This window comes from Mixophyes fleayi, chromosome 10, assembly GCF_038048845.1.
Source record: "Mixophyes fleayi isolate aMixFle1 chromosome 10, aMixFle1.hap1, whole genome shotgun sequence".
NCBI lineage: Eukaryota > Metazoa > Chordata > Amphibia > Anura > Limnodynastidae > Mixophyes > Mixophyes fleayi.
Genome location: NC_134411.1, coordinates 104,066,495 through 104,093,091, shown reverse-complemented (window position 1 = coordinate 104,093,091; position 26,597 = coordinate 104,066,495). Strand labels below are relative to the sequence as shown.

Below are 26,597 nucleotides of genomic sequence, written 5' to 3'. Positions count from 1 at the left end.
ATTTGGGTGTAAGCGGGGGTCCCTGTGTCTGCAGTCAGATGATGGCCCTGGGCACAGAAACGTCACACGTTGTCTTAGCCGGAGAAGTGTCTGGCGGGATGTCCGATCCCAGTACAGGGATGTGTCCGCTATAACGTGATGAATCTGTGGCGGTTAGAATTATCGGCACTGTTGACGTTTTGTTGCTTGTGTGGAGTCCATGTATTTGGGATACAAGTTACTGAGAACTACTGTGAAAGGTTTCTATATAGTGTGACCATAACATAGACTGTATATAGTGCGGATTCAGAGCTTGCCAGGAGGGCCTTCTCTCCTCTTTGTCTGTTTTACCCAGTTTGTTTATTAGTTTACTATGTTTGTCCCCAATTGTAAAGCGCTACGGAATATGTTGGCGCTATATAAATAAATGATGATGATGACCTCTGCGCACAACCAGGAATCAGTCCTAGAGGAAAAGAGTCCTTATATTCTGGTAGAAAGTACAACCTAGCAGCAGCCCCTCAGATGGGAGCTGTTTCTTAGCCGAGTAATGTTGTTTAGAAGGAGAGGGAGCATCCTGCCATTCCCATAACATGAGGTCCTTATCCTGAGAGGACTCTGATTAGACGCTGCCAGCTCCCCTCTCTGTCGGACTTATTAACGCTCTAGAGTGTGGACGGATTATTAGGTTGTGTAATACAAGAGAAGAGGGAATAGAGTGCTAGCGACACAGTACACTGGTTATGTTACATACAGAATACATGTGTACACAGAACATGTTACATATAAGATACACGCATAGATATTATGGGTACATGCTCTGCGTGTCCCACGTCTTCATGTGTACACAGAACATGTTACATGTAAGATACACGCATGGATATTACGGTACATACTGCTGTCATATCCCGCAGCTCCCCAGCTGGCGCAGTCACCCTGAACCTGGATGGAATTGTCCAAGTGTTGGATTTGTATCTTCATGAGCCGACCACAGGGATGATGACTCGGATCTGTGTGCTGAAGTGGCTCTATCACCTGTACATCAAGACCCCCCGCAAGGTGCGTACCGCTGTGTATAATCTATATACGTGGCTCTATCACCTGTACATCTAGATCCCGGGGACAGTATACAGACAGGTATAGATACCGGGGACAGTATACAGACAAGTATAGATCTCCTCCTGTACATCTAAATCCCGGGGACAATATACAGACAGGTATAGATCTTTTCCTGTGCATCTAGGTCCCGGGGACAGTATACAGACGGGTATAGATCTCCTCCTGTAGTTTTTGATCCCGGGGACAGTATACAGACAGGTATAGATCCTGGGGACAGTATACAGACAGGTATAGATCCTGGGGACAGTATACAGACAGGTATAGATCCTGGGGACAGTATACAGACAGGTATAGATCCTGGGGACAGTATACAGACAGGTATAGATCCTGGGGACAGTATACAGACAGGTATAGATCCTGGGGACAGTATACAGACAGGTATAGATCCCGGGGACAGTATACAGACAGTTATAGAACTCCTCCTGTGCATCTAGATCCCGGGGACAGTATACAGACAGGTATAGATCTCCTCCTGTACATCTAGATACCGGGGACAGTATACAGACAGTTATAGATCTCCTCCTGTGCATCTAGGTCCCGGGGACAGTATACAGACAGGTATAGATCTCATCCTGTACATCTAGATCCTGGGGACAGTATACAGACAGTTATAGAACTCCTCCTGTGCATCTAGATCCCGGGGACAGTATACAGACAGGTATAGATCCTGGGGACAGTATACAGACAGGTATAGATCCTGGGGACAGTATACAGACAGGTATAGATCCTGGGGACAGTATACAGACAGGTATAGATCCTGGGGACAGTATACAGACAGGTATAGATCCCGGGGACAGTATACAGACAGTTATAGAACTCCTCCTGTGCATCTAGATCCCGGGGACAGTATACAGACAGGTATAGATCTCCTCCTGTACATCTAGATACCGGGGACAGTATACAGACAGTTATAGATCTCCTCCTGTGCATCTAGGTCCCGGGGACAGTATACAGACAGGTATAGATCTCATCCTGTACATCTAGATCCTGGGGACAGTATACAGACAGTTATAGAACTCCTCCTGTGCATCTAGATCCCGGGGACAGTATACAGACAGGTATAGATCCCGGGGACAGTATACAGACAGGTATAGATCTCCTCCTGTACATCTAGATACCGGGGACAGTATACAGACAGTTATAGATCTCCTCCTGTGCATCTAGGTCCCGGGGACAGTATACAGACAGGTATAGATCTCTTGTGCATCTAGATCCTGGGGACAGTATACAGATAGGTCTAGATCCCAGGGACAGTATACAGACAGTTATAGAACTCCTCCTGTGCATCTAGATCCCGGGGACAGTATACAGACAGGTATAGATCTCCTCCTGTACATCTAGATACCGGGGACAGTATACAGACAGTTATAGATCTCCTCCTGTGCATCTAGGTCCCGGGGACAGTATACAGACAGGTATAGATCTCATCCTGTACATCTAGATCCTGGGGACAGTATACAGACAGTTATAGAACTCCTCCTGTGCATCTAGATCCCGGGGACAGTATACAGACAGGTATAGATCCCGGGGACAGTATACAGACAGGTATAGATCTCCTCCTGTACATCTAGATACCGGGGACAGTATACAGACAGTTATAGATCTCCTCCTGTGCATCTAGGTCCCGGGGACAGTATACAGACAGGTATAGATCTCTTGTGCATCTAGATCCTGGGGACAGTATACAGATAGGTCTAGATCCCAGGGACAGTATACAGACAGTTATAGAACTCCTCCTGTGCATCTAGATCCCGGGGACAGTATACAGACAGGTATAGATCTCCTCCTGTACATCTAGATACCGGGGACAGTATACAGACAGTTATAGATCTCCTCCTGTGCATCTAGGTCCCGGGGACAGTATACAGACAGGTATAGATCTCATCCTGTACATCTAGATCCTGGGGACAGTATACAGACAGTTATAGAACTCCTCCTGTGCATCTAGATCCCGGGGACAGTATACAGACAGGTATAGATCCCGGGGACAGTATACAGACAGGTATAGATCTCCTCCTGTACATCTAGATACCGGGGACAGTATACAGACAGTTATAGATCTCCTCCTGTGCATCTAGGTCCCGGGGACAGTATACAGACAGGTATAGATCTCTTGTGCATCTAGATCCTGGGGACAGTATACAGATAGGTCTAGATCCCAGGGACAGTATACAGACAGGTATAGATCTCCTGTACATCTAGATCCAGGGGACAGTATACAGACAGGTATAGATCCCGGGGGACAGTATACAGACAGGTATAGATCCCGGGGGACAGTATACAGACAGGTATAGATCCCGGGGGACAGTATACAGACAGGTATAGATCCCGGGGGACAGTATACAGACAGGTATAGATCCCGGGGGACAGTATACAGACAGGTGTAGATCCCGGGGGACAGTATACAGACAGGTATAGATCCCGGGGGACAGTATACAGACAGGTATAGATCCCGGGGGACAGTATACAGACAGGTGTAGATCCCGGGGGACAGTATACAAACAGGTGTAGATCCCGGGGGACAGTATACAGACAGGTATAGATCCCGGGGGACAGTATACAGACAGGTATAGATCCCGGGGGACAGTATACAGACAGGTATAGATCCCGGGGGACAGTATACAGACAGGTATAGATCCCGGGGGACAGTATACAGACAGGTATAGATCCCGGGGGACAGTATACAGACAGGTATAGATCCCGGGGGACAGTATACAGACAGGTATAGATCCCGGGGGACAGTATACAGACAGGTATAGATCCCGGGGGACAGTATACAGACAGGTATAGATCCCGGGGGACAGTATACAGACAGGTATAGATCCCGGGGGACAGTATACAGACAGGTATAGATCCCGGGGGACAGTATACAGACAGGTATAGATCCCGGGGGACAGTATACAGACAGGTATAGATCCCGGGGGACAGTATACAGACAGGTATAGATCCCGGGGGACAGTATACAGACAGGTATAGATCCCGGGGGACAGTATACAGACAGGTATAGATCCCGGGGGACTGTATACAGACAGGTATAGATCCCGGGGGACTGTATACAGACAGGTATAGATCCCGGGGGACTGTATACAGACAGGTATAGATCCCGGGGGACTGTATACAGACAGGTATAGATCCCGGGGGACTGTATACAGACAGGTATAGATCCCGGGGGACTGTATACAGACAGGTATAGATCCCGGGGGACTGTATACAGACAGGTATAGATCCCGGGGGACAGTATACAGACAGGTATAGATCCCGGGGGACAGTATACAGACAGGTATAGATCCCGGGGGACAGTATACAGACAGGTATAGATCCCGGGGGACAGTATACAGACAGGTATAGATCCCGGGGGACAGTATACAGACAGGTATAGATCCCGGGGGACAGTATACAGACAGGTATAGATCCCGGGGGACAGTATACAGACAGGTATAGATCCCGGGGGACAGTATACAGACAGGTATAGATCCCGGGGGACAGTATACAGACAGGTATAGATCACGGGGGACAGTATACAGACAGGTATAGATCCCGGGGGACAGTATACAGACAGGTATAGATCCCGGGGGACAGTATACAGACAGGTATAGATCCCGGGGGACAGTATACAGACAGGTATAGATCCCGGGGGACAGTATACAGACAGGTATAGATCCCGGGGGGACAGTATACAGACAGGTATAGATCCCGGGGGACAGTATACAGACAGGTATAGATCCCTCGGGGGACAGTATACAGACAGGTATAGATCCCGGGGGACAGTATACAGACAGGTATAGATCCCGGGGGACAGTATACAGACAGGTATAGATCCCGGGGGACAGTATACAGACAGGTATAGATCCCGGGGGACAGTATACAGACAGGTATAGATCCCGGGGGACAGTATACAGACAGGTAGATCCCCTCCTGTCTATCTAGATCCCGGGGGACAGTATACAGACAGGTATAGATCCCGGGGGACAGTATACAGACAGGTATAGATCCCGGGGACAGTATACAGACAGGTATAGATCCCTCCTGTACATCTAGATCCTGGGGACAGTATACAGACAGGTATAGATCCCTCCTGTACATCTAGATCCCGGGGACAGTATACAGACAGGTATAGATCCCCTCCTGTCTATCTAGATCCCGGGGACAGTATACAGACAGGTATAGATCCCGGGGGACAGTATACAGACAGGTATAGATCCCGGGGACAGTATACAGACAGGTATAGATCCCTCCTGTACATCTAGATCCTGGGGACAGTATACAGACAGGTATAGATCCCTCCTGTACATCTAGATCCCGGGGACAGTATACAGACAGGTATAGATCCCCTCCTGTCTATCTAGATCCCGGGGACAGTATACAGACAGGTATAGATCCCGGGGGACAGTATACAGACAGGTATAGATCCCGGGGACAGTATACAGACAGGTATAGATCCCTCCTGTACATCTAGATCCTGGGGACAGTATACAGACAGGTATAGATCCCTCCTGTACATCTAGATCCCGGGGACAGTATACAGACAGGTATAGATCCCGGGGACAGTATACAGACAGGTATAGATCCCGGGGACAGTATACAGACAGGTATAGATCCCGGGGACAGTATACAGACAGGTATAGATCCCGGGGACAGTATACAGACAGGTATAGATCCCGGGGACAGTATACAGACAGGTATAGATCCCGGGGACAGTATACAGACAGGTATAGATCCCGGGGACAGTATACAGACAGGTATAGATCCCAGGGACAGTATACAGACAGGTATAGATCCCGGGGACAGTATACAGACAGGTATAGATCCCCTCCTGTCTATCTAGATCCTGGGGACAGTATACGGACAGGTATAGATCCCTCCTGTACATCTAGATCCTGGGGACAGTATACAGACAGGTATAGATCCCGGGGACAGTATACAGACAGGTATAGATCCCGGGGACAGTATACAGACAGGTATAGATCCCGGGGACAGTATACAGACCGGTATAGATCCCTCCTGTACATCTAGATCCTGGGGACAGTATGCAGACCGGTATAGATCCCTCCTGTACATCTAGATCCTGGGGACAGTATATAGACAGGTATAGATCCCTCCTGTACATCTAGATCCCGGGGACAGTATACAGACAGGTATAGATCCCGGGGACAGTATGCAGACAGGTATAGATCCCGGGGACAGTATGCAGACAGGTATAGATCCCGGGGACAGTATGCAGACAGGTATAGATCCCGGGGACAGTATGCAGACAGGTATAGATCCCAGGGATAGTATACAGACAGGTATAGATCCCAGGACAGTATGCAGACAGGTATAGATCCGGGGGACAGTATACAGACAGGTATAGATCCGGGGGACAGTATACAGACAGGTATAGATCCGGGGGACAGTATACAGACAGGTATAGATCCGGGGGACAGTATACAGACAGGTATAGATCCGGGGGACAGTATACAGACAGGTATAGATCCGGGGGACAGTATACAGACAGGTATAGATCCGGGGGACAGTATACAGACAGGTATAGATCCCGGGGACAGTATACAGACAGGTATAGATCCCGGGGACAGTATACAGACAGGTATAGATCCCGGGGACAGTATACAGACAGGTATAGATCCCTCCTGTACATCTAGATCCTGGGGACAGTATGCAGACCGGTATAGATCCCTCCTGTACATCTAGATCCTGGGGACAGTATATAGACAGGTATAGATCCCTCCTGTACATCTAGATCCCGGGACAGTATACAGACAGGTATAGATCCCGGGGACAGTATGCAGACAGGTATAGATCCCGGGGACAGTATGCAGACAGGTATAGATCCCAGGGACAGTATACAGACAGGTTTAGATCCCAGGGACAGTATACAGACAGGTATAGATCCCAGGGATAGTATACAGACAGGTATAGATCCCAGGACAGTATACAGACAGGTATAGATCCCAGGACAGTATACAGACAGGTATAGATCCGGGGGACAGTATACAGACAGGTATAGATCCGGGGGACAGTATACAGACAGGTATAGATCCGGGGGACAGTATACAGACAGGTATAGATCCGGGGGACAGTATACAGACAGGTATAGATCCGGGGGACAGTATACAGACAGGTATAGATCCGGGGGACAGTATACAGACAGGTATAGATCCCGGGGACAGTATACAGACAGGTATAGATCCCGGGGACAGTATACAGACAGGTATAGATCCCGGGGACAGTATACAGACAGGTATAGATCCCGGGGACAGTATACAGACAGGTATAGATCCCGGGGACAGTATACAGACAGGTATAGATCCCGGGGACAGTATACAGACAGGTATAGATCCCGGGGACAGTATACAGACAGGTATAGACCCCTCCTGTACATCTAGATCCCGGGGACAGTATACAGACGGGTATAGACCCCTCCTGTACATCTAGATCCCGGGGACAGTATACAGACAGGTATAGATCCCGGGGACAGTATACAGACAGGTATAGATCCCGGGGACAGTATACAGACAGGTATAGATCCCGGGGACAGTATACAGACAGGTATAGATCCCGGGGACAGTATACACACAAGTATAGACCCCTCCTGTACATCTAGATCCCGGGGACAGTATACAGACAGTTATAGATCCCTCCTGTACATCTAGATCCCGGGGACAGTATACAGACAGGTGTAGATCCCGGGGACAGTATACAGACAGGTGTAGATCCCGGGGACAGTATACAGACAGGTGTAGATCCCGGGGACAGTATACAGTCAAGTGTAGATCGCGGGGACAGTATACAGACAGGTGTAGATCGCGGGGACAGTATACAGACAGGTGTAGATCGCGGGGACAGTATACAGACAGGTGTAGATCGCGGGGACAGTATACAGACAGGTGTAGATCCCGGGGACAGTATACAGACAGGTGTAGATCCCGGGGACAGTATACAGTCAGGTGTAGATCGCAGGGACAGTATACAGACAGGTATAGATCCGGGGGACAGTATACAGACAGGTATAGATCCGGGGGACAGTATACAGACAGGTATAGATCCGGGGGACAGTATACAGACAGGTATAGATCCGGGGGACAGTATACAGACAGGTATAGATCCCGAGGACAGTATACGGACAGGTGTAGATCCCGGGGACAGTATACGGACAGGTATAGATTCTGGGGACAGTATACGGACAGGTATAGATCCGGGGGACAGTATACGGACAGGTATAGATCCCGGGGACAGTATACGGACAGGTATAGATCCCGGGGACAGTATACAGACAGGTATAGATCCGGGGGACAGTATACAGACAGGTATAGATCCCGAGGACAGTATACAGACAGGTGTAGATCCCGGGGACAGTATACAGACAGGTGTAGATCCGGGGGACAGTATACGGACAGGTATAGATCCCGGGGACAGTATACAGACAGGTATAGATCCCGGGGACAGTATACAGACAGGTGTAGATCCCGGGGACAGTATACAGACAGGTGTAGATCGCTCGGACAGTATACAGACAGGTATAGATCCGGGGGACAGTATACAGACAGGTATAGATCCGGGGGACAGTATACAGACAGGTATAGATCCGGGGGACAGTATACAGACAGGTGTAGATCCCGGGGGACAGTATACAGACAGGTGTAGATCCCGGGGGACAGTATACAGACAGGTGTAGATCCTGGGGACAGTATACAGACAGGTGTAGATCCGGGGGACAGTATACAGACCGGTGTAGATCCCGGGGACAGTATACAGACAGGTATAGATCCGGGGGACAGTATACAGACAGGTGTAGATCACGGGGACAGTATACAGACAGGTGTAGATCCGGGGGACAGTATACACACAGGTGTAGATCTCAGGGACAGTATACAGACAGGTATAGATCCCTCCTGTACATCTAGATCCCGGGGATCTGATACTCGCACACTAGTAGAGGTCTGAATTTGCTGAAGGTGATAAAGTCACCGCTCTGACCTCTCATTATCTGACTCAGAAATGTGTTTTCTTGTAGATGTTTCGTCACACGGACCTGCTGTTCCCCATCTTGCTGAAGACCCTCTCTGACGAGTCTGATGAGGTGAGGACTGTGCTGTTTTCTCAGATTATACTGTGTGTCCGGAGCAGCCATTAACGGGGTCTCTTGCATGCAATGCATCCTGGGAGGCTGCATGGCTTCATTTGTTCACATTCACACAATCTGTCTTGTCCATAACATAATAACATGTCTGTAAGCCCTGGAAACATTCCCATTAATAGGATAAGATGTGTAATTATCAGTTTATAACGGGTCACGCTGGGACTCTGCTCCTCGCGGTGTAACGGGGGTTATGCTGGGACTCTGCTCCTCGCGTTGTAACGGGGGGTTATGCTGGGACTCTGCTCCTCGCGTTGTAACGGGAGTTATGCTGGGACTCTGCTCCTCGCGGTGTAACGGGGGGTTATGCTGGGACTCTGCTCCTCGTGGTGTAACGGGGGGTTATGCTGGGACTCTGCTCCTCGTAGTGTAACGGGGGTTATGCTGGGACTCTGCTCCTCGCGGTGTAACGGGGGTTATGCTGGGACTCTGCTCCTCGTGGTGTAACGGGGGTCACGCTGGGACTCTGCTCCTCGCGGTGTAACGGGGGTTATGCTGGGACTCTGCTCCTCGTGGTGTAACGGGGATCACGCTGGGACTCTGCTCCTCGCGGTGTAACGGGGGTTATGCTGGGACTCTGCTCCTCGCGGTGTAACGGGGGTTATGCTGGGACTCTGCTCCTCGCGGTGTAACGGGAGTTATGCTGGGACTCTGCTCCTCGCAGTGTAACGGGGGGTTATGCTGGGACTCTGCTCCTCGCGGTGTAACGGGGGTTATGCTGGGACTCTGCTCCTTGTGGTGTAACGGGGTTTATGCTGGGACTCTGCTCCTTGTGGTGTAACGGGGGTTATGCTGGGACTCTGCTCCTCGTAGTGTAACGGGGGTTATGCTGGGACTCTGCTCCTCGCGTTGTAACGGGGTTATGCTGGGACTCTGCTCCTCGTAGTGTAATGGGGGGGTTATGCTGGGACTCTGCTCCTCGCGGTGTAACGGGGGTTATGCTGGGACTCTGCTCCTCGCGGTGTAATGGGAGTTATGCTGGGACTCTGCTCCTCGCGGTGTAACGGGGGGTTATGCTGGGACTCTGCTCCTCGCGGTGTAACGGGGGGTTATGCTGGGACTCTGCTCCTCGCGGTGTAACGGGGGGTTATGCTGGGACTCTGCTCCTCGCGGTGTAACGGGGGGTTATGCTGGGTCTCTGCTCCTCGCGGTGTAACGGGTGGTTATGCTGGGACTCTGCTCCTCGCGGTGTAACGGGTGGTTATGCTGGGACTCTGCTCCTCGCGGTGTAACGGGGGGTTATGCGGGGACTCTGCTCCTCGCGATGTAACGGGGGGTTATGCTGGGACTCTGCTCCTCGCGTTGTAACGGGGGTTATGCTGGGACTCTGCTCCTCGCGGTGTAACGGGGGTTATGCTGGGACTCTGCTCCTCGCGGTGTAACGGGAGTTATGCTGGGACTCTGCTCCTCGCAGTGTAACGGGGGGTTATGCTGGGACTCTGCTCCTCGCGGTGTAACGGGGGTTATGCTGGGACTCTGCTCCTTGTGGTGTAACGGGGTTTATGCTGGGACTCTGCTCCTCGTAGTGTAACGGGGGTTATGCTGGGACTCTGCTCCTCGCGTTGTAACGGGGTTATGCTGGGACTCTGCTCCTCGTAGTGTAATGGGGGGGTTATGCTGGGACTCTGCTCCTCGCGGTGTAACGGGGGTTATGCTGGGACTCTGCTCCTCGCGGTGTAATGGGAGTTATGCTGGGACTCTGCTCCTCGCGGTGTAACGGGGGTTATGCTGGGACTCTGCTCCTCGCGGTGTAACGGGGGGTTATGCTGGGACTCTGCTCCTCGCGGTGTAACGGGGGGTTATGCTGGGACTCTGCTCCTCGCGGTGTAACGGGGGGTTATGCTGGGTCTCTGCTCTTCGCGGTGTAACGGGTGGTTATGCTGGGACTCTGCTCCTCGCGGTGTAACGGGTGGTTATGCTGGGACTCTGCTCCTCGCGGTGTAACGGGGGGTTATGCGGGGACTCTGCTCCTCGCGATGTAACGGGGGGTTATGCTGGGACTCTGCTCCTCGCGGTGTAACGGGGGGTTATGCTGGGACTCTGCTCCTCGCGTTGTAACGGGGGTTATGCTGGGACTCTGCTCCTCGCGGTGTAATGGGAGTTATGCTGGGACTCTGCTCCTCGCGGTGTAATGGGAGTTATGCTGGGACTCTGCTCCTCGCGGTGTAATGGGAGTTATGCTGGGACTCTGCTCCTCGCGTTGTAACGGGGTTATGCTGGGACTCTGCTCCTCGTAGTGTAACGGGGGGTTATGCTGGGACTCTGCTCCTCGCGGTGTAACGGGGGGTTATGCTGGGACTCTGCTCCTCGCGGTGTAACGGGGGGGTTATGCTGGGACTCTGCTCCTCGCGGTGTAACGGGGGTTATGCTGGGACTCTGCTCCTCGTGGTGTAACGGGGGTTATGCTGGGACTCTGCTCCTCGCGGTGTAACGGGGGGTTATGCTGGGACTCTGCTCCTCGCGGTGTAACGGGGGGTTATGCTGGGACTCTGCTCCTCGCGGTGTAACGGGGGGTTATGCTGGGACTCTGCTCCTCGCGGTGTAACGGGGGGTTATGCTGGGACTCTGCTCCTCGCGGTGTAACGGGGGGTTATGCTGGGACTCTGCTCCTCGCGGTGTAACGGGGAGTTATGCTGGGACTCTACTCCTCGCGGTGTAACGGGGAGTTATGCTGGGACTCTGCTCCTCGCGGTGTAACGGGGAGTTATGCTGGGACTCTGCTCCTCGCGGTGTAACGGGGAGTTATGCTGGGACTCTGCTCCTCGCGGTGTAACGGGAGTTATGCTGGGACTCTGCTCCTCGCGGTGTAACGGGAGTTATGCTGGGACTTTGCTCCTCGCGGTGTAACGGGGGGTTATGCGGGGACTCTGCTCCTCGCGATGTAACGGGGGGTTATGCTGGGACTCTGCTCCTCGCGGTGTAACGGGGGGTTATGCTGGGACTCTGCTCCTCGCGGTGTAACGGGGGTTATGCTGGGACTCTGCTCCTCGCGTTGTAACGGGGTTATGCTGGGACTCTGCTCCTCGTAGTGTAACGGGGGGTTATGCTGGGACTCTGCTCCTCGCGGTGTAACGGGGGTTATGCTGGGACTCTGCTCCTCGCGGTGTAATGGGAGTTATGCTGGGACTCTGCTCCTCGCGGTGTAAAGGGAGTTATGCTGGGACTCTGCTCCTCGCGGTGTAACGGGGGTTATGCTGGGACTCTGCTCCTCGCGGTGTAACGGGGGGTTATGCTGGGACTCTGCTCCTCGCGGTGTAACGGGGGGTTATGCTGGGACTCTGCTCCTCGCGGTGTAACGGGGGGTTATGCTGGGTCTCTGCTCCTCGCGGTGTAACGGGTGGTTATGCTGGGACTCTGCTCCTCGCGGTGTAACGGGTGGTTATGCTGGGACTCTGCTCCTCGCGGTGTAACGGGGGGTTATGCGGGGACTCTGCTCCTCGCGATGTAACGGGGGGTTATGCTGGGACTCTGCTCCTCGCGATGTAACGAGGGGTTATGCTGGGACTCTACTCCTCGCGGTGTAACGGGGGGTTATGCTGGGACTCTGCTCCTCGCGGTGTAACGGGGGGTTATGCTGGGACTCTGCTCCTCGCGGTGTAACGGGGGGTTATGCTGGGACTCTGCTCCTCGCGGTGTAACGGGGGGTTATGCTGGGACTCTGCTCCTCGCGGTGTAACGGGGGGTTATGCTGGGACTCTGCTCCTCGCAGTGTAACGGGGGGTTATGCTGGGACTCTGCTCCTCGCGGTGTAACGGGAGTTATGCTGGGACTTTGCTCCTCGCAGTGTTACGGGGTTATGCGGGGACTCTGCTCCTCGCGGTGTAACGGGGGGTTATGCTGGGACTCTGCTCCTCGCGGTGTAACGGGGGGTTATGCTAGGACTCTGCTCCTCGCGGTGTAACGGGAGTTATGCTGGGACTCTGCTCCTCGCGGTGTAACGGGGGTTATGCTGGGACTCTGCTCCTCGCGGTGTAACGGGAGTTATGCTGGGACTCTGCTCCTCGTGGTGTAACGGGGGTTATGCTGGGACTCTGCTCCTCGTAGTGTAACGGGGGTTATGCTGGGACTCTGCTCCTCGTGGTGTAACAGGGGGTTATGCTGGGACTCTGCTCCTCGTGGTGTAACAGGGGTTATGCTGGGACTCTGCTCCTCGTGGTGTAACGGGGGTCACGCTGGGAATCTGCTCCTCGTAGTGTTACGGGGTTATGCGGGGACTCTGCTCCTCGCGGTGTAACGGGGGGTTATGCTGGGACTCTGCTCCTCGCGGTGTAACGGGGGGTTATGCTAGGACTCTGCTCCTCGCGGTGTAACGGGAGTTATGCTGGGACTTTGCTCCTCGTAGTGTTACGGGGTTATGCGGGGACTCAGCTCCTCGTGGTGTAACGGGAGTTATGCTGGGACTCTGCTCCTCGTGGTGTAACAGGGGGTTATGCTGGGACTCTGCTCCTCGTGGTGTAACAGGGGTTATGCTGGGACTCTGCTCCTCGTGGTGTAACGGGGGTCACGCTGGGACTCTGCTCCTCGTGGTGTAACGGGGGTCACGCTGGGACTCTGCTCCTCGTGGTGTAACGGGGGTCACGCTGGGACTCTGCTCCTCGTGGTGTAACGGGGGTTATGCTGGGACTCTGCTCCTTGTGGTGTAACGGGGGTTATGTTTGGACTCTGCTCCTCGTAGTGTAACGGGGGTTATGCTGGGACTCTGCTCCTCGTAGTGTAACGGGGGTTATGCTGGGACTCTGCTCCTCGCGGTGTAACGGGGGTTATGCTGGGACTCTGCTCCTCGCGGTGTAATGGGAGTTATGCTGGGACTCTGCTCCTCGCGGTGTAACGGGGGTTATGCTGGGACTCTGCTCCTCGCGGTGTAACGGGGGGTTATGCTGGGACTCTGCTCCTCGCGGTGTAACGGGGGGTTATGCTGGGACTCTGCTCCTCGCGGTGTAACGGGGGGTTATGCTGGGACTCTGCTCCTCGCGGTGTAACGGGGGGTTATGCTGGGACTCTGCTCCTCGCGGTGTAACGGGGGTTATGCTGGGACTCTGCTCCTCGTGGTGTAACGGGGGTTATGCTGGGACTCTGCTCCTCGTGGTGTAACAGGGGGTTATGCTGGGACTCTGCTCCTCGTGGTGTAACAGGGGGTTATGCTGGGACTCTGCTCCTCGTGGTGTAACAGGGGTTATGCTGGGACTCTGCTCCTCGTGGTGTAACAGGGGTTATGCTGGGACTCTGCTCCTCGCGGTGTAACGGGGGTTATGCTGGGACTCTGCTCCTCGCGGTGTAACGGGGGTTATGCTGGGACTCTGCTCCTCGCGGTGTAACGGGGGTTATGCTGGGACTCTGCTCCTCGCGGTGTAACGGGGGTTATGCTGGGACTCTGCTCCTCGCGTTGTAACGGGGTTATGCTGGGACTCTGCTCCTCGCGTTGTAACGGGGTTATGCTGGGACTCTGCTCCTCGCAGTGTAACGGGGGGTTATGCTGGGACTCTGCTCCTCGCGGTGTAACGGGGGGTTATGCTGGGACTCTGCTCCTCGCGGTGTAACGGGGGGTTATGCTGGGACTCTGCTCCTCGCGGTGTAACGGGGGGTTATGCTGGGACTCTGCTCCTCGCGGTGTAACGGGGGGTTATGCTGGGACTCTGCTCCTCGCGGTGTAACGGGAGTTATGCTGGGACTCTGCTCCTCGTGGTGTAACGGGGGTTATGCTGGGACTCTGCTCCTCGCGGTGTAACGGGGGTTATGCTGGGACTCTGCTCCTCGTGGTGTAACAGGGGGTTATGCTGGGACTCTGCTCCTCGTGGTGTAACAGGGGTTATGCTGGGACTCTGCTCCTCGTGGTGTAACGGGGGTTATGCTGGGACTCTGCTCCTCGCGGTGTAACGGGGGTTATGCTGGGACTCTGCTCCTCGCGGTGTAACGGGGGGTTATGCTGGGACTCTGCTCCTCGCGGTGTAACGGGGGTTATGCTGGGACTCTGCTCCTCGCGGTGTAACGGGGGGTTATGCTGGGACTCTGCTCCTCGCGGTGTAACGGGGGGTTATGCTGGGACTCTGCTCCTCGCGGTGTAACGGGGGGTTATGCTGGGACTCTGCTCCTCGCGGTGTAACGGGTGGTTATGCTGGGACTCTGCTCCTCGCGGTGTAAAGGGGGGTTATGCGGGGACTCTGCTCCTCGCGGTGTAACAGGGGGTTATGCGGGGACTCTGCTCCTCGCAGTGTAACGGGGGGTTATGCTGGGACTCTGCTCCTCGCGGTGTAACGGGGAGTTATGCTGGGACTCTGCTCCTCGCGGTGTAACGGGGGGTTATGCTGGGACTCTGCTCCTCGCGGTGTAACGGGGAGTTATGCTGGGACTCTGCTCCTCGCGGTGTAACGGGGAGTTATGCTGGGACTCTGCTCCTCGCGGTGTAACGGGGAGTTATGCTGGGACTCTGCTCCTCGCGGTGTAACGGGAGTTATGCTGGGACTTTGCTCCTCGCGGTGTAACGGGGGTTATGCTGGGACTTTGCTCCTCGCGGTGTAACGGGGTTATGCTGGGACTCTGCTCCTCGCGGTGTAACGGGGGGTTATGCTGGGACTCTGCTCCTCGCGGTGTAACGGGGGGTTATGCTGGGACTCTGCTCCTCGCGGTGTAACGGGAGTTATGCTGGGACTCTGCTCCTCGCGGTGTAACGGGGGGTTATGCGGGGACTCTGCTCCTCGTAGTGTAACGGGGAGTTATGCTGGGACTCTGCTCCTCGCGGTGTAACGGGGTTATGCTGGGACTCTGCTCCTCGCGGTGTAACGGGGTTATGCTGGGACTCTGCTCCTCGTAGTGTAACGGGGGTTATGCTGGGACTCTGCTCCTCGCGGTGTAACGGGGTTATGCTGGGACTCTGCTCCTCGCGGTGTAACGGGGAGTTATGCTGGGACTCTGCTCCTCGCGGTGTAACGGGGGGTTATGCTGGGACTCTGCTCCTCGCAGTGTAACGGGGTTATGCTGGGACTCTGCTCCTCGCGGTGTAACGGGAGTTATGCTGGGACTCTGCTCCTCGCGGTGTAACGGGGAGTTATGCTGGGACTCTGCTCCTCGCGGTGTAACGGGGGGTTATGCTGGGACTCTGCTCCTCGCAGTGTAACGGGGTTATGCTGGGACTCTGCTCCTCGCGGTGTAACGGGAGTTATGCTGGGACTCTGCTCCTCGCGGTGTAACGGGGGGTTATGCTGGGACTCTGCTCCTCGCGGTGTAGCAGGTTGTAATACGTATAGGATTAAACATGTGTTTTCTCTATTATGTTGTGATGCTGGGTTGAGCCTTGTTCTGTGCTGTATATTACCAGTGTGTCCGGTGTTTCTCAGTCAGTGAGATGAATAGTATAGAGCAGTGTTTCCTAAGCCCAGTCCTCATGGCCCCCTAACAGATCTGTTACATTGTATCAGTCTAATGATTACACCTGTGCTGCAGCAGGGAGATCTGGAAAACATGCACTGTTAGGGGTCTCTAGGGACCAGGTTTGGGAAGCGCTGGTATAGACTGTGGGGCGCTGTAATATGCAGAGCACTGTGTGACATGACAGGTCTGCGTCTCACTGTTGGGGATCGTACTGGGGTGACCTGGATGTAATGCTATACACCCCCCACATACTATATGTGTGTGAGACAGGGCTGTGATATATGGGGGAGGGGGGTTACCCGCTGGTAAGAGAATCCGTCTCTGCTGCTATTATATGGAGCAGCACAATCCTCCTGGCAGAAGTCTCTGTTGTTGCACAGCTGGAAGTAAATGAAGCACAGGGTGGAAATAGTTAATGTAGCTGGAGCACTAGCGCCCCCCCCCCCTTCCCTGCCGGAGCTGCGGGATACAGCTCTTGTTTCCATGGTAACAGGAGGCTGGGGCTGTTCTGCAGAGTATTACACCAGGAGGATGTTGCTCTGCATACTAATGTGCAGCCATTCATCTCCCGTCACCCGGTGCCCGCCTCCTGGAAATGTCGCTGTAGCCGTTTGTGTAGCAGAGATCAGGGCACAGGACAGCCTGGTGGACGGGGTCCGATCTCTCATTAGGATGATCCGTTCTTCCTACTCAGAACCAGACAGATGGTGAAAATATATAATACACTGGTTATAGGTCCGTTAAATACTATACAGCCCCAAATCTGATCATCTCGGCTATAATACTCTGTGGGGCGACTCCGAAACACCCATCACTTTATACATTAACACCTGTCCGATAATAAACCACAGGGCTGGACATAATACTACAGGCAAGTAGTGTGTCAGACATAATCATCATTCCTGAGGCACTGGCTGCTCCGCCTTCATGTGCCTGTGATGTATTCATCCATGCCGTCCTGCAACTGTTACTGGGTGCACTGCAATAGCTTAATCCTCATCATTATTATTATTATTATTATTATTATTATTATTATTATTATTATTATTGCGCCAACATATTACGCAGCACTCTACAGACAATTCACAGCAGTCCCTGCTGCAGATACCACTCACACTCCCACTCACACTCCGCACACCACCATAGCAGTTACACCTGACACCTTGGCTTCGCCCTGAGTGTCTCTCCCGGGTCCCAGCAGAGGGTGGGATTGAAGCTGTAGATTTGACGATACCCCCAGGCTGTGTAATAACCCTCTCCTCAGACATTGCGGGACACATTACGCTAATCTCCACTTGTCTTACACTTAGGTCATCCTGAAGGATCTGGAGGTTCTAGCAGAAATTGCCTCCTCTCCGGGTGGACAACCAGATGCCTCCAACGATGGCAGCGACAGTGCGCCAGGCCAGGCCAAGCTCCACGTGCCGTCTCCTGGTCGCGGTACTGGTGAGGGTGAGCGGTAATGACTCCGGTATATAATGGTGCAGTCAGGGGAAGGCTCTGATACCGGCAGTGGTCACCACCACGGTACAAGCCCCCGTCCCCGGAATTACCAAATGTAAGAGGCTCCGGCTTTATCTCTCAGGGGTCACTTTATGTCCCCGCTGACGACCATGGTTTCACCCCCCAGTAAGGAACTGGCTACATGTTGTGGGGTCTTCTCCCAACGTTCCCTACAGCTTCATGATCGCCCCCTGGGAATTATATAGTGTTACTGGTGCATAGATCGGATTAGCTGGTGTTGGTGAGGGGACACAAGTGGACTAACTATGCCGGTAGCGCAGTGACTGGCACTTTATATTATAGGGCTGGGGGAAGCCTTACAGATCAGACCCTGTCTGTGGAGAGCCAGACTATGGCTTTAGCGCTGCACAGCGGTCCTGAGATCTATGTATATAGAGCACGTCTGATATGAGCCAGTCAGTGTCAGCCAGGTTATTTTCCGGGACATAGTATCGGACACACCGCTAATCACCGGTTATCGCTGCAGCGTGTGGTCAGCATTATCCGGTGATGAATGGTCATTTATCAGGGTTGCCGGGAAGACATCGTATATTGAGATTTACTGAATGTGAATAACTTTATTCCATATGAAACCTGAGCTCTCTGCAAGTGATCACCGCTGTAAACGGTTTATATACCTGTAGCATCTCCCAGGCCTGTCCACGTCTCACATCTCTCCTCTCTCATGGTGTGAGGTCACTTTATACATCTATGAGGGTGACTGGTCCGTGTAGTGCTGCCCCCGTCTGTCTGTCCTTATTTACACCAGGAAACTGAATGAAAGGCCCCTGGATGTGTGAGATGTGAATGAGATGAGAAGTCAGCTGTTGTGAATAGCGTCTCCAATTATCTGTTCTAGGTGCCCGTGGCCCGGAGAGCTCGCCCTCTACGCCCACCATGAACTCGTATTTCCACCGCTTCATGGTAAACCTGCTGAAGAGATTTAGCAGCGAGAGGAAACTGCTGGAGACCAGAGGGGCTTTTATCATCAGGTAATTGGCACAGACGTAGATGAAGGACTAGATGCCGGGAGCGGACTGTACAGAGCACTGTGCTGGGGATTGTGATATTGTCTATAGTACAGGGTGACTGTGCAGGATGTCACTGCTCCCTGTCGGTCACACGGGTGTTGTCTGTCTGCGGAAATATCATTTCCCTGATTAACTTGTTCCAAGATCATTTCTAATATTCATCAATGTGCCCATTGTCCTCCCCTGCCCTGTGCGGCAGCCGTTCCCCAGCGATGCGGCTCTATCCGGCAGATACTTTGTTATGGGTAGCTGAAGACGATAGTTGGTGCAATGTGTCTTCTCAGCACGTTGCCTCGCGGAGCCGGGTAATTTCCTCGTCCTGGGGGATGCCGGCAATTCATGCGTTTCATTCTGCGCAGCAGAGAGCCGAATTAGCTTCACTTATTCAGTGGGGAGGAAGCTCGACGCTGGTTTACCCCTTGTGTGCCGGCTTCTGGGTCATTCTCCCCCGATATCTCCTGCACCATCCGAGGGAATGAATTTTACTGCTAGAATTACGATCATTTCCATACAGAATCGTTAGTTCCTAAATCTTTTCTGGTAATATTAAAGAAAAGATGTCTGAAGGGATTTTACACTGAATAAGGTCAGCACCTCCGTGAGCGGAGACTGAGCGAGCGCCAGGGCGCAAGTTGCTGGGCACAGAGGAAGTGGGTGGTTGGGGACATCACCACAATGGTCATAAATGGCTGAAACGCCTCAGTCATGTCCGTGTCTCTTATATTAATAACGCTGAGCGCTATATATATATATATATTCTCTGTTTTCCCCCTGTCTCAGGCAGCTCTGTCTACTCCTGAATGCAGAGAATATCTTCCACTCCATGGCGGACATCCTGCTGCGAGAGGAGAATCTAAAGTTTGCATCTACGATGGTTCAGAACCTAAACAGCATTTTACTGACCTCGTCTGAACTTTTCCAGCTCCGTAGTCAGCTGAAGGACCTGCAGACCCCTGTACGTATGTAAGGTCCCTGTCCTAAGCGTCGGCCCACTCGCACAGCAGAATGGACGGACTCCAAACCAGCATCCGATCAGGATACATGTATGTCAGGATTGGTCAGTTTTCTACTAGGTGAATTGCTTTAGAGGAGACACATCTGCTGAGCCCCAAATGAAGCCCGAGCGCTAGGACAGCCCCCCTCAAATAGACCAACATCATGTACATGTCAGCCAGCAGCACGTCTCCTGGTATTGGCAGGGAATGCACAAGGCGCAATATGAGGCGATATCATTCCATCTACATTCTAACATTTCTGTAGATCTGTATAGGAGAAGGTCCTTCTGCCCGCCTAGAACTCGCCGTGTAACCCGGGCCTAGAACCCGCCGTGTAACCCGGGCCTAGAACCCGCCGTGTAACCCGGGCCTAGAATTAGTCACAGAGAAGGGTCAGAAGTAACAGATGCAGGAGACACTGGAGTTATGTCTTGAAGGGATATATTACATTGCAGATACTACGTCTGCGGATCAGAGCGTCTCGATAATCGCGTTGTTGCATTATATAACCTGGAGTATTATTATCACTCTGTTTCCCGTTTCAGGAGAGCTGTAACCTCTTCTGCTGTCTGTATCGCTCCTGGTGTCACAGTCCTGTGGCCACAGTGTCCCTGTGTTTCCTCACCCAGAACTACAAGCACGCCTACCGCCTCATCCAGAAGTTGTATCCTTACACTCTAGCACTGAATGGGTTAATGTAAAATGGCCGCACTGCGCGCTTATTGCTCCTTGACGCCTGCGTTCAGTGGTGACCTGGAGGTGACGGTGGATTTTCTGACGGAAGTGGATAAGTTGGTGCAGCTGATCGAGTGTCCCATATTCACATGTAAGCGTGATCCCTTATTACCATCTTCCCCGTCTTATGCATGTACACGTATGACACACAGCTCATTTCTCTTGTGTCTTAGTTACACACTACCTCTAGCACAACAGGTGGGAAATAGAGCAGAAGTGATGAGATAGTACACGCCTGCGTCGCATACGGGGGCGCGTGCAGCCGGAGTACACGCCTGCGTCGCATACGGGGGCGCGTGCAGCCGGAGTACACGCCTGCGTCACATACGGGGGGCGCGTGCAGCCGGAGTACACGCCTGCGTCGCATACGGGGGGCGCGTGCAGCCAGGATGTACACGCCTGCGTCACATACGGGGGCGCGTGCAGCCGGAGTACACGCCTGCGTCGCATACGGGGGGCGCGTGCAGCCAGAGTACACGCCTGCGTCACATACGGGGGCGCGTGCAGCCAGGGTGTACACGCCTGCGTCACATACGGGGGGCGCGTGCAGCCAGGATGTACACGCCTGCGTCACATACGGGGGGCGCGTGCAGCCGGAGTACACGCCTGCGTCACATACGGGGGGCGCGTGCAGCCAGGATGTACACGCCTGCGTCACATACGGGGGGCGCGTGCAGCCGGAGTACACGCCTGCGTCGCATACGGGGGGCGCGTGCAGCCAGAGTACACGCCTGCGTCGCATACGGGGGGCGCGTGCAGCCGGAGTACACGCCTGCGTCGCATACGGGGGCGCGTGCAGCCGGAGTACACGCCTGCGTCACATACGGGGGCGCGTGCAGCCAGGATGTACACGCCTGCGTCGCATACGGGGGCGCGTGCAGCCGGAGTACACGCCTGCGTCGCATACGGGGGCGCGTGCAGCCGGAGTACACGCCTGCGTCACATACGGGGGCACGTGCAGCCGGAGTACACGCCTGCGTCACATACGGGGGGCGCGTGCAGCCAGGGTGTACACGCCTGCGTCACATACGGGGGCGCGTGCAGCCAGGGTGTACACGCCTGCGTCGCATACGGGGGCGCGTGCAGCCGGAGTACACGCCTGCGTCGCATACGGGGACGGGCGCAGCCAGGGGTGTACACGCCTGCGTCGCATACGGGGGGCGCGCGCAGCCAGGGTGTACACGCCTGCGTCGCATACGGGGGGCGCGCGCAGCCGGGAGTACACGCCTGCGTCGCATACGGGGGCGCGCGCAGCCGGAGTACACGCCTGCGTCGCATACGGGGGCGCGTGCAGCCGGAGTACACGCCTGCGTCGCATACGGGGGGCGCGTGCAGCCGGAGTACACGCCTGCGTCACATACGGGGGCGCGTGCAGCCAGGGTGTACACGCCTGCGTCGCATACGGGGGCGCGTGCAGCCAGGGTGTACACGCCTGCGTCGCATACGGGGGCGCGTGCAGCCGGAGTACACGCCTGCGTCGCATACGGGGGGCGCGCGCAGCCAGGGTGTACACGCCTGCGTCGCATACGGGGGGCGCGCGCAGCCAGGGGTGTACACGCCTGCGTCACATACGGGGACGCGCGCAGCCAGGGTGTACACGCCTGCGTCGCATACGGGGGCGCGGGCAGCTGGAGTACACGCCTGCGTCACATACGGGGACGGGCGCAGCCAGGGTGTACACGCCTGCGTCGCATACGGGGGCGCGTGCAGCCAGGATGTACACGCCTGCGTCGCATACGGGGGCGCGTGCAGCCGGAGTACACGCCTGCGTCACATACGGGGGCACGTGCAGCCGGAGTACACGCCTGCGTCGCATACGGGGGCGCGTGCAGCCGGAGTACACGCCTGCGTCGCATACGGGGGCGCGTGCAGCCGGAGTACACGCCTGCGTCGCATACGGGGGCGCGTGCAGCCAGGGTGTACACGCCTGCGTCGCATACGGGGGCGCGTGCAGCCGGAGTACACGCCTGCGTCGCATACGGGGGCGCGTGCAGCCGGAGTACACGCCTGCGTCGCATACGGGGGCGCGTGCAGCCGGAGTACACGCCTGCGTCGCATACGGGGGCGCGTGCAGCCAGGGTGTACACGCCTGCGTCACATACGGGGGCGCGTGCAGCCAGGGTGTACACGCCTGCGTCGCATACGGGGGCGCGTGCAGCCGGAGTACACGCCTGCGTCGCATACGGGGACGGGCGCAGCCAGGGTGTACACGCCTGCGTCGCATACGGGGGCGCGCGCAGCCAGGGTGTACACGCCTGCGTCGCATACGGGGGCGCGCGCAGCCGGAGTACACGCCTGCGTCGCATACGGGGGCGCGCGCAGCCGGAGTACACGCCTGCGTCGCATACGGGGGCGCGTGCTGCCGGAGTACACGCCTGCGTCGCATACGGGGGCGCGTGCAGCCGGAGTACACGCCTGCGTCACATACGGGGGCGCGTGCAGCCAGGGTGTACACGCCTGCGTCGCATACGGGGGCGCGTGCAGCCGGAGTACACGCCTGCGTCGCATACGGGGGCGCGCGCAGCCAGGGTGTACACGCCTGCGTCGCATACGGGGGCGCGCGCAGCCAGGGTGTACACGCCTGCGTCGCATACGGGGGCGCGCGCAGCCAGGGTGTACACGCCTGCGTCGCATACGGGGGCGCGGGCAGCTGGAGTACACGCCTGCGTCACATACGGGGACGGGCGCAGCCAGGGTGTACACGCCTGCGTCGCATACGGGGGCGCGTGCAGCCAGGGTGTACACGCCTGCGTCGCATACGGGGACATGTTCGGGTCACTCTGCGGGAGAGTTAGTGCACGGGGCTGACACTCCTTATATGGTCACATATCACAGTACACTCAGTGCTGTTCCTCTGTAGAAGCCGCCTCTTTACTGTCTGTTTCTTATAGACCTGCGCCTGCAGCTCCTGGACGTGGAGAATCACCCCTACCTGATCCGAGCCCTGTATGGACTACTCATGCTGCTGCCACAGAGCAGTGCCTTCCAGCTGTTGTCACACCGGCTGCAGTGTGTCCCAAACCCCCAGCTCATGAGAGCAGGGTAAGTGTGCACGGGGTGGGGGGGCAACTGTGAGTGTGGCACAGGATGTGGGAGGACAGAACAGGGTAAGTGTATGTGTGTGGGGGGGGGGGGGGGGGGGGGGGCTGTGAGTGTGGCACAGGATGTGGGAGGACAGAGCAGGGTAAGGGAGGGGGGTGTGGTTGGGGCTGTGAGTGTGGCACAGGATGTGGGAGGACAGAGCAGGGTAAGGGAGGGGGGTGTGGTTGGGGCTGTGAGTGTGGCACAGGATTTGGGAGGACAGAGCAGGGTAAGGGAGGGGGGGGGGTTGGGGCTGTGAGTGTGGCACAGGATTTGGGAGGACAGAGCAGGGTAAGGGGGGGGGGGGGGTTGGGGCTGTGAGTGTGGCACAGGATTTGGGAGGACAGAGCAGGGTAAGGGAGGGGGGGGGGTTGGGGCTGTGAGTGTGGCACAGGATTTGGGAGGACAGAGCAGGGTAAGGGAGGGGGGGGTTGGGGCTGTGAGTGTGGCACAGGATGTGGGAGGACAGAGCAGGGTAAGGGAGGGGGGGGTTGGGGCTGTGAGTGTGGCACAGGATTTGGGAGGACAGAGCAGGGTAAGGGAGGGGGGGGTTGGGGCTGTGAGTGTGGCACAGGATTTGGGAGGACAGTGAGTGCTAGTGTAAGTGTTGGAATGCCTTCTCTGGTCTCCACAGGCACGCGGAGCCAGCCGCCCTGGGCCCCCCTAAAGAGGACTCGGTGAGGATAGATTACACGGAGCTCCTGCAGCACTTTGAGAAGGTTCAGAACAAGCATCTGGAAATAAGACATCAGAGAGCTGGAGATATAGGGGAGCGACGCCTGGGACAATGACTGTACTACCGTCCTGCTTATACACAGGGACCTTCTTACCCCTTATAGACCTCCAGCTCCTGGGCCTCACTACCAGGGGCCCATAATGTGACCTTCACACCCCATAGAGACCTCCAGCTCCGGAGTTCATGGGCCTCACTACCAGGGGCCCATACTGTGACCTCCTCTCCCAGTGAGGTCAGATCAGGATCCCCTGGGATATAAGCTGCTCTCGTGCTCTGGTTACATACATGTCGCTGATATGAACATGGTCTTGCTGTGTTATATGTAGTAACAGCACAGGAAACAAGCACTTTGTACCCAGGTGCATGCAGTCTGCGCCTGCCAGGCTCCCGCTGTAACCTCTACACGTCAGAGATCACTTAGCACATGGACGGAAGCGTGTACAATGTCTAATACAGAATCTGCAGCCAGGATTAATGTTCTGTATCCCTCACTCACACTCTGGGTCCAATCTCCTGGGGCCTGAAAAATAATATAAGTTGTATGTTCTCCAATATCCAACTTCTTCCCTGTAATTGTTGGCTTATTTTTTTATATGATCTGAATGATTAAAAAGTGAAATCCATCGTACCGAGGTCGTGTATTTCTCAGCTGTGATATAAGAGCAGCGGCATCGTATTATACTTCACCATTCATAAAAGGAACAGTTATGTGATAGAGTGGTCTCCGGATATCACACACAGGGCCCCGATACAGCAACTTCATGGAGCCCCCCTATAGTTGGCTGGTATGTAAAGGTATGCGCCACCATGCCGTTAAAGGGGGTGTGGTCATACCATTGGGGGCGTGACTGTGCATTATTTTATGTATATATTTTAATATTTCCACATTGGAGGATACAGTAATTTGGTGATACAGGGTTTCTGTAGTCTAGAGGAGGAGCCCTGTAGTACTGTCATTACAGAAATGCCCCCTGGACCCAAGAGCTTTACTCGTACATGTGCCCACATGCCCCTGTGCCCAGCAGCTTCACTTGTACATGTGCCCACATGCCCCTGTGCCCAGCAGCTTCACTTGTACATGTGCCCACATGCCCCTGTGCCCAGCAGCTTCACTTGTACATGTGCCCACATGCCCCTGTGCCCAGCAGCTTCACTTGTACATGTACCCTGTGCCCCCTGTGCCTAGCAGCTTTACTCTTACATGTACCCTGTGCCCACATGCCCCTGTGCCCAGCAGCTTCACTTGTACATGTACCCTGTGCCCACATGCCCCTGTGCCTAGCAGCTTTACTTGTACATGTACCCTGTGCCCAGCAGCTTCACTTGTACATGTACCATGTGCCCACGTGCCCCCTGTGCCTAGCAGCTTTACTCGTACATGTACCCTGTGCCCAGCAGCTTCACTTGTACATGTACCCTGTGCCCACATGCCCCTGTGCCTAGCAGCTTTACTTGTACATGTACCCTGTGCCCAGCAGCTTCACTTGTACATGTACCATGTGCCCACGTGCCCCCTGTGCTTAGCAGCTTTACTCGTACATGTACCCTGTGCCCAGCAGCTTTACTCGTACATGTACCCTCCCCATCACATTATGCACAGCACAAATAAAAAATGGTGGTCTGCAGTGTGGGCCTGGGTACGGGGGGGGGGGGCCTTCGGCTGCTTGGCGGAGTCGGGCTGGATTTTGAATTAGTGGAGGGGGATTGTGAGAGATGAATTTATGATTTGAGGAGGAATTCATGGGGTGAGCTTGAGCTACTTCAGGGGTTAATCTAATAGGCAATGACTTGTTTTGTAACACATTGTTTCCTATGGGCTCAGCTACACATAATAGCTGTTACAGTGCAGTGATTGCTGCTACTCAGTCGCTTCCCATAAACATCAATGAACATTTCCAGCCCACCGTTTCCTAAGACCC

At 54.9% G+C, this 26,597-nt stretch overlaps 1 protein-coding gene across 4 annotated transcripts in view; it reads left to right on the top strand.

The window, feature by feature from the left end:
- VAC14 (VAC14 component of PIKFYVE complex) overlaps window positions 1-25,301 on the top strand; it is a 48,159-nt gene extending 22,858 nt beyond the window's left edge. For 2 of the 4 annotated variants that reach the window (XM_075189414.1, XM_075189416.1), the window contains 9 exons: window positions 894-1,038; window positions 9,110-9,175; window positions 17,908-18,049; window positions 18,960-19,092; window positions 19,912-20,086; window positions 20,672-20,790; window positions 20,873-20,952; window positions 23,753-23,903; window positions 24,577-25,301. In XM_075189414.1, coding sequence (XP_075045515.1) covers window positions 894-1,038; window positions 9,110-9,175; window positions 17,908-18,049; window positions 18,960-19,092; window positions 19,912-20,086; window positions 20,672-20,790; window positions 20,873-20,952; window positions 23,753-23,903; window positions 24,577-24,733 — 1,168 coding nt within the window. In that variant the 3' untranslated portion in view covers window positions 24,734-25,301. The remainder of the gene's footprint in view (window positions 1-893; window positions 1,039-9,109; window positions 9,176-17,907; window positions 18,050-18,959; window positions 19,093-19,911; window positions 20,087-20,671; window positions 20,791-20,872; window positions 20,953-23,752; window positions 23,904-24,576) is intronic. The other 2 variants (XR_012679611.1, XM_075189415.1) reach the window with 2 other exon arrangements.
- The last annotated feature ends 1,296 nt before the right edge of the window (window positions 25,302-26,597 follow it).